The sequence below is a fragment of the Argentina silus genome (assembly GCF_951799395.1).
Source record: "Argentina silus genome assembly, chromosome: 10".
Classification (NCBI taxonomy): Eukaryota; Metazoa; Chordata; class Actinopteri; order Argentiniformes; family Argentinidae; genus Argentina; species Argentina silus.
The window spans coordinates 11,463,377-11,471,831 of NC_139664.1; the positions used below are offsets into that span (position 1 = coordinate 11,463,377).

General features: G+C 42.2%; 1 protein-coding gene across 1 annotated transcript in view; it reads left to right on the top strand.

Moving 5' to 3' along the window:
- LOC310811284 (dynein axonemal heavy chain 11) overlaps window positions 1-6,364 on the top strand; it is a gene marked incomplete at both ends in the record, with an annotated part of 70,685 nt that extends 64,321 nt beyond the window's left edge. Inside the window, 13 exons of the mRNA XM_083679403.1 lie at window positions 426-548; window positions 699-892; window positions 992-1,140; window positions 1,216-1,343; window positions 1,724-1,951; window positions 2,121-2,312; window positions 3,464-3,583; window positions 4,626-4,868; window positions 5,027-5,209; window positions 5,382-5,497; window positions 5,627-5,739; window positions 5,833-5,973; window positions 6,117-6,364. Coding sequence (XP_083535529.1) covers window positions 426-548; window positions 699-892; window positions 992-1,140; window positions 1,216-1,343; window positions 1,724-1,951; window positions 2,121-2,312; window positions 3,464-3,583; window positions 4,626-4,868; window positions 5,027-5,209; window positions 5,382-5,497; window positions 5,627-5,739; window positions 5,833-5,973; window positions 6,117-6,364 — 2,178 coding nt within the window. The remainder of the gene's footprint in view (window positions 1-425; window positions 549-698; window positions 893-991; window positions 1,141-1,215; window positions 1,344-1,723; window positions 1,952-2,120; window positions 2,313-3,463; window positions 3,584-4,625; window positions 4,869-5,026; window positions 5,210-5,381; window positions 5,498-5,626; window positions 5,740-5,832; window positions 5,974-6,116) is intronic.
- Window positions 6,365-8,455: the final 2,091 nt, after the last annotated feature.

Genomic DNA, 8,455 nt, shown 5'->3' on the forward strand with positions numbered 1-8,455 from the left:
AAAGCAGGCAGCAGGACCATACGCTCCTATTGATTACCTCTCACACCTGGCCTCATGGCTCCTCTACAGCCAGTTGCCTCTGACAGGGGGTGTGTTTTGATGGCATAATGCAAATATCTGTCATGGCGCCAACTGTTTTCATCTCCTTAGTGGTTGATGTCTAAAGGCTGTCCTTCAATCTGGCCATGGCATGTCACATTCTAAACTCTCCCTCTCTTTCAGCTGGATGATCTCTTTGATAAAGTTCAATAGCTTAGCCAATCTTGTTTCACACAATTACTTTGTTTTTACGATTGAAAACTAGATCAATATAATACAAGTTCTCATCACAATACCTCAGATGGCCAATAATGCACAGTCCCCTATGATACCTCACATTTCATAGTAGTCATAGCCATCATCCTTCTTACCTCTCTCCTCTCCAGATTCTCCTAACATGGGGCCTGATCGACAGCCAGGAGCTGGACTTCTTGTTGCGCTTCCCTGTGGAACCTGGCAGAGCCAGCCCTGTGCCCTTCCTGTCTACACAGGCCTGGGCTGGCATTAAGGTAAGCCATCTCCCCCATTCTCAAAACAGTCATGGAGATGCTATTTCCATTTTGGATATTGTTTGCGCAATTAGCACATTATAAGGCATGTCCATCCATTCTGTTTCAGTGGAGGATGGTGTAATAATATGTGTATGATTATGTTTTCAGAGCATATCTGCACTGGATGAGTTTAGAGGACTGGACAAAGACGTTGAGGGCTCAGCGAAGCGCTGGAGGAAGCTTGTTGACTCAGAGTGTCCTGAGAAGGAGAGGTTTCCCCAGGAGTGGAAGAACAAGAGCTCTCTCCAGAAACTCATCATTCTGAGAGCCATCCGCCCTGATAGGATGACTTATGCACTTAGGTCGGTCAGACATTTAACACTATATGCTAACAATAAACATAGCAAGCATATATGCGTATGCATAATGAGTGTGTTATTAAGCCTCTGATAATATGACAGGGACTTTGTGGAAGAGAGTTTGGGTGCGAGGTATGTGGAAGCTGCTCCGGTGGAGTTTGAGAAGTCCTTTGAGGAGAGCAGCCCCTCCAATCCCATGTTCTTCATCCTGTCTCCTGGAGTGGACCCACTCAATGACGTGGAAAAATTTGGTATGCTACTCAGATTTTGTGATTCTGTGTTTATGGCAGTGTCCTCTACATTCTAATGAGATGGTTCTTGTGCAGGGTTGAGGCTGGGCTTCTCCATTGACCTGGGGACACTACACAATGTGTCCCTGGGCCAGGGGCAGGAGGAGGTGGCTGACAGGGCTCTGAAGAACGCTTCTAAACAGGGCCACTGGGTCATTCTGCAGGTACAATATGACATCATCTCCGATTCTGGAGAGTCACAGTGAAGCCCACTGCTGGAGTACCATGGTGACTGCAGGCTTTGGTTTCAGCCAGCCGCTAAAGCACCTGATGCAACAGTTATCTCTCCTCCTGAGCTGGGGAAACAAACTCAATTTGGTTCAATCAAAACCCTGATTGGTTAAATCAGCTGCTTTAGTGGCTGGCGCAGATGAAAGCCTCGAGTAATTTCAGCCTAACAGAATCAGGAATGCTTAGTCCTTGTTTTCAAAATCACTTACAGTAACTTGTACAAAGCCCTAATAAGCACTGTTTATTTAGTTCATTTAGTTGGAAGAGTGTCCTGGTGTAATGCTATAATGTGGACTATAATGTGTGTTGTCAGAATGTGCATCTCGTGGCCCGCTGGTTGCCCACTATGGAGGTTCTGCTGGAGACCACAGGGGCGGACAGTCACCCTGACTACAGGGTGTTCATCAGTGGAGAGTCTGCACCGAGCCCTGACCAGCACGTCATCCCAAGGGGCATCCTGGAGAACGCCATCAAAATCACCAACGAGCCGCCCACTGGGATGCATGCCAGCGTGCACGCAGCCCTCCACAACTTCAGTCAGGTAAGAGGGATAATAACTGGTGAAAAGGCATAACTTTGTAAAAAAAGTATTTAACAAAGATGATAATTGGATGAAAATTGTGTTTTTCAACTGTGGAGAAGGTCTAAACTCTTTGGTCCATGTCTTTCCTTGGAGTTGATCTATTGCTCTCTCTCCCTCTCTCTTTCAGGACACTCTGGAGTTGTGTTCCCGGGAGCAGGAGTTCAATGGCCTGTTCTTTTCTCTCTGTTACTTCCATGCCTGTGTCACTGAGCGCCGCAAGTTTGGTCCACAAGGCTGGAATCGCAGCTACCCCTTCAACGCAGGAGATCTCATCATCTCCGTCAATGTGCTCTTCAACTACTTGGAGGCCAACACAAAAGTATGTCATATTTATCTCCATTGTCTTCATCATAGATGTGAGCCTTTGAATTATGACTTTGGTCAACTTAATCAATCAACAGTTTTAACTATATACTGTAGGCTTTCAAACTCTCAGCTGTGTACATGGGAAATATAGTCGAAGTAGTAGAAGCAGAAGATGTGATTCAGCAAGTCCTACAGTTATGCTTTCATGCAGTGAAGTCCTTTGTTCCACACATAATCATGAAAAATGTTAATTCCTATGATATTTCTACATCTCCACTCCTATGACCACTAACACACCACTAACACACAACCTATAATTTAGCTTTATCTCAGAAACACAAAGAATCCATTCTTTTCCTGTTGCGCCCCTCAGAACTCCTAATGTATTTCTCTTAGCACTCCTATTACTCTGGTCACAACCAATTATGTCCCCTGAGTATTCTGCCCCCCCAAAAACGAATGTCCTTCATTATGTTAACAAAACAGTAACCTGTGTGTGCGTATACAGAGAATTCATTAGGAGGGCAATGAAGCGTTTTCCTAAATGTAATTACATGCAGCCAATGTGACAGTTCACAACGCTGCATAAGTGATCACTGCAATTAGAGCTGATGAAGGAAGCAATTTGCAAAACAATACAGGTACAAATGATTGTGAACCTCCATCTTTTGTCATTTGTTATGAATCACAGGTTCTTTTCTTCCTCCTTCACCCTCATGGATCACAGATAATCTCCTAGTGAGGAAGAGACTGTTCTGTCATAGATAGTGTGAACATGCGTTACAAAACATGACTTTGTTCAGTTAAGATTGTGATTGCTATCCCACTGAGAATAGATTATTTGAATCTATTGAAAATCATATTGTTATTGTGTGAAGTGTCACTACCATCTATTGATGCACTAGATAATAAATTATAGATAGGCCTATTTCAAAACAAGCCCAGTATCTACTGTTGTTCTATTGTTGAGACTAGGGATGGTCAACTCAGTAGGATATCAGCATTGATACTGTGACACCCTAAATAATATCAGTGTCATGGTGTCCATCAGCATATACCTACATTGACTCATTTCATGATATATTACCCGAGATTTGGTGCTATAAGACCTTGTAAGCGGCTTTAATATTGCCTACAGTATATTATATGATGCATCCCCTCCAGGTGCCTTGGGAGGACCTGTGCTACCTCTTTGGGGAGATAATGTATGGGGGTCACATTACTGATGACTGGGACAGAAGACTGTGCAGGACCTACCTGCAAGAGTACATGCATCCCAACATGGTAAATGCCAGTTTTTTTATTTGATGTGAAGGTAATGACCGTTTAGAATAAAAATACCATCAATATTTACCAAATAAGCCATAGGCCTAATCATACTCATGGGGTTTGTCTTTTTACCATGACTCATACAGTCTATAGAAAATGATGTTAAAACTGTGATGATAACCATGAATTCAAAAGCTCCATTACTGAAAAATTCCAAAGGAGACTCAGGCTCACTACTGTACCAACGGTACAGGGTGCCCTCTTGGGATGTATGGATTAATTGCAATTTTATCTTTCTTTGTCAATCATAATCCTCATTTGAAAGTTCCATAGTCATCGAAAAAGTACAAAGTGTAAAAGACATACTTGTTAATGGCTTTTTTATTAATCAGTAACTAGTAACCTTTTTTTCAAGATGAACAATCCTTGCAATCTGCTGGTAAGTCTACATCAAACTGCTGAATGATGGCACAGGAACATTGTCTGATAGTTATTTGGTGGGCATCCTGCAATGAGAGTGGATTTGACAAAAGAGCTCCATTTGGAATTCCTCTCCACTCACACAGTCTGATTACACCTCTGCAGATTTACCTTTAACAGTCAGGTATGCAACCACTGCTCCCCCTCAGAGTGCTATTAGGCCCCAGGACTAGCAGCCATCAATCAATGTGTTTGGCTGTATGCACTGCAACATTCGTCTCACACAACCACTGCAGTCCCTCATATTGATTACCACCCAAGTACATCGGTTTAACAACAAAGCAGTATGAGACCAGCTTAAGCTTCATTTATGGATGATCATGAGATAGATCACAACAACATGCGATAGGACTGTTTTAAGCACAACAACTGAAATATTTTAGTATTTGCTAGTGTGTGTGTTAGAAATTCTGTGCTGCAATAAAATCGAATCCCACCATATTTAAATTGCAAAATAATTTGAAGGATAAATAAAGGTACTGTATTTTGTTAACTTCTTTGTGAGGCACTGTATCACATGTTTACAGTTATGAATAGATCAACAAAGGGTCAGATATGTGTTTGGTCTATTCTCCAGTTTGAAGGGGAGCTGTTTCTGTGCCCTGGGTTCCTAGCTCCTCCATACCTGGATTATAGTGGTTATCACAGTTATGTAGATGACAAGCTCCCATCAGAGAACCCTACTCTGTACGGTCTGCATCCCAACGCTGAGCTGGAGTTCCTCACAGTTACCTCAGACACCCTCTTCAGGACACTACTGGAACTGCAACCTCAAAACTCTTCTGTGGAAGAGGGAGCATCACAGAGCACAGAGGAGAAGGTATAGATAAATGCAGTAGGCACAATAGTACTTCATTATTACGTGATAATTAAATATTCAGGATATTTTTCAAAACAAAATTCAACAAGGGTAAATATTTGAGAACTGTCTATATTGCAGAGCCTGTTTTTCTAAATTAGGTTTTCAATGTTCTCCAGGTCAAAAGTGTACTTGATGATATGTTGGAGAAGCTTCCTGAGGAGTACAACATGGCAGACGTGATGGCAAAGACAGCCGAGCGCAGCCCCTACATCCTGGTGTGTTTCCAGGAATGTGAGCGGATGAATGTGCTGATAGCAGAAGTAAGACGCTCCCTGAAAGAGCTGGACCTTGGCCTAAAGGTACAGTAAAAAGTGTTTTAAAAAGGTATATACTTTTATCAATAAAGCACATTGTAAATGGTTGTTGTTGTTAACATATCAACATAACATATTAGATATCAATAGAGAAAAGCACAGTGAGGGCAGATATGTGGAGATGTTTTTTTATGGTGTGATTCCTGCGTCCTCTCAGGGAGAGCTGACCATCTCCTCAAACATGGAGACTCTGCAGTCAGCTCTGTTCTTCGACACTGTTCCAGACTTGTGGACCAGACTGGCTTATCCCTCTACAAACACACTCTCACAATGGTAACTAAAATAACACAAAATGAGGGTATATTATGTTAAAACATCATCTTTATTGTGTACAAAAATAAAGGTTGTTGAGAATTATTTTCTGAATGGCATATGAAGAATGTTGTTTCTCCCGTCTTGCAGGTTCTGTGATCTTCTGTGTCGCTGTCGTGAGCTGGACACCTGGACACAGGACCTGGTTCTACCAGCAGTGGTCTGGCTCTCAGGGTTCTTTAACCCCCAGTCCTTCCTCACTGGTGAGCCTCTCTCCCTCTCTCCAACCTCACCCCTCAGAGATCATGAAAATGCATAATTAAACTATATTTACAAAAATATGCATCCTTTGTCAGCTGTCATGCAGAGCATTGCACGTAAGAACCAATGGCCCTTGGACAAGATGACTCTGACTGTGGATGTGACCAAGAAGACTAAAGAGGACTACGGCCATCCACCTCGGGAGGGAGCATACATCCATGGACTCTACATGGAGGGTAAGAGTGGCACTATTTCTCCCACACTGCACTGCACTCCAGAGGAATCCTGTTACATTGTAAAGTTAAAGAAAAGAGACTATGCTTTATATAAGCCACAGTCTGGGGGTCCATCTGACACATCTCACATCTGGCCTCCCCAGGTGCCCGCTGGGACGTCCAGAGTGGCACGATCTCCGACGCTGTCCTGAGGGAGCTGAGCCCTGCCATGCCTGTGCTGTATGTCAGGGCAGTGCCAGCTGAGCAGCAGGAGCTGAAGAACACCTACGAGTGTCCAGTGTACCGCACCAAGCTGCGCGGGCCCACCTACGTCTGGACCCTCCACCTGAAAACCAAGCAGCCACCCGCCAAGTGGGTCATGGCTGGGGTGGCACTGCTACTGTCTGTGTGAGTCTCCAAGGCAGCTCTGGCTGCCACTAAGAGCAGGCTGTAGGCTATGTCAGGTAGGCAGTGCATATATATGTAAATTTCGTCCTCCCATACAGTGCACAAGAAATGCATTTTTTGAAACAGTATACAGTTAAAGAGATGCTTCAGGTCTTCACGACCCAATGTTTCGGGTCTTCGCGACACATTTTTAAAACCTCTCATTTTGGGCCTGGATGGTTAATGTATAGTTCGTAAAAATATTATCTATGAACTAAATCACTTTCTTACCCCATTCAGCCACGGAATCCCGAGTTTATCAGTGCCAATATTTTGAAGCGGCAGTACTTTCACTTTCACTTTCTAGTTTGGCTCATGTGCCCATGGCTTGGAATCCCCACACGCACACACCAAATGCACAGACTGCAGGGCATGCAACAGGGACCCATAAGCGCTACTTTTCGAACTGAATTATTAAAATAATCCCGTAGCATCTCTTTAAGTGTATCAGGGAACAGAATGCTGCATATACGGTATTACAGTGTTTATTTGTTGAATCATGTATGATACATGTTTCTATTAGAACATTGATGTGCTCTATGATTAGACTTTTTATAGCTTGTATAACAGGTTTATATGGAAATATTTAAATATTGCTGTGCATTCATCCAGTATTTTGTAAGAATATTTTGAAGGAACTTCTACATCACACATATTTTTCTCTGAACTTGAATTGTAATTGCTCTCAGTATTACACAATTAAAATGGCAGTGTTCCTATCATGTATGTTTCAGAGAAATTAAATAAATTATATTAACAAGTCTTAATTCCCTAACAGAGGTTGGTGAACTTGTGTGTGTGACTGTGTAGAACTTGTCCCCTGAGACTGTTTACTCGTGGGATGATTTGTCGGGAGCTTATGTCTCCATTTTGACCATGTAATTCTGGATGGGGAGCATATTTTATTGGAAGGTCAAGATTAAAAAAGCTCTCTGGTTGCCCTCTACCAACTGAATGATACACAATGCCGTCTGGAAGAGTCCCAGCCGGAATTCCCAGGAGATGATGTGCATGGCTGCTATTGACTTTTAAATGAGGTGCATTTGACATTGACCTTTTGTACGGCAGAGACAGAATACTAACAGACTGGTGTAATTCATTCTGTCCTGTGAGAGAAACCCATTCAAAGGCTGCTACTGATAGCTTTCTGTTAGGAGCACATTAGACTATCCATCCTTTATCTCTCTATGCACTGTCTGTGTTAGTGTCTGATTAACTTGTATGGACAAAATAAAACCATACACATCTTAAGCAAAATAGTCACACAACCAAATTATGCAGAGAGTATGTCTGAAGTTGACTGCTGTAAAATGGTAGATTAATTTGATAGGTAAAAATCAGATTAACCAAATATGCTAAATCCGGGTAGTATGTGTTTAGAATGAGATGTATTCCCATGGTATAATGTGAGTGGTGGTGATTGATATCTTTGGAGCTCTCAGTTATGATGAAATATTGCAGAGGGTTCAGAGTCAAGGTTGTGATCATATTCTACTAAGAGGAATTTACTCTTTAATCTACACTGAGAAGCCAAGCTCCACCAAGATTAAATTGGTATGCAATAATGATAATTAACTTTGTCTATGCTGATCTAATTAGGTTCTGTACTGATTACCTGTATAGATTCTCCATAGTGTTGTTCACACTTTTTAGCTCAATTTTTTATAATTTAAATGTCACATCCTCTTTTCAAATTGCTGAACGGTTATGTTCTCTGGGTATTTAGTCATTGGTTGCCTGCGGCATTACAGTGACTATGACGCCATCTGTTGGTACATTTTCATAATGACAAAGACATGAACTCTTCTAAATCATACACCTGTGGAAATAGATATGATTGACTGCCTTTTGTGAAATGTGTGCCTTTCATGAAATTACATGCTTATGAGCATGTTTCCAAATCACCACAGTGATCTCCACTTCCTTCAAGACTAAGAGTCAGACTCTCACCCGCAAATAGCTGTTGTGTTGTTCTTAATGTTCTTAATTTCTTCCTGGAGCCAAAGTGGCTTCTCCATTGTCAGTGACAGCAGCAGATGGGAGATTGATTCTGTGG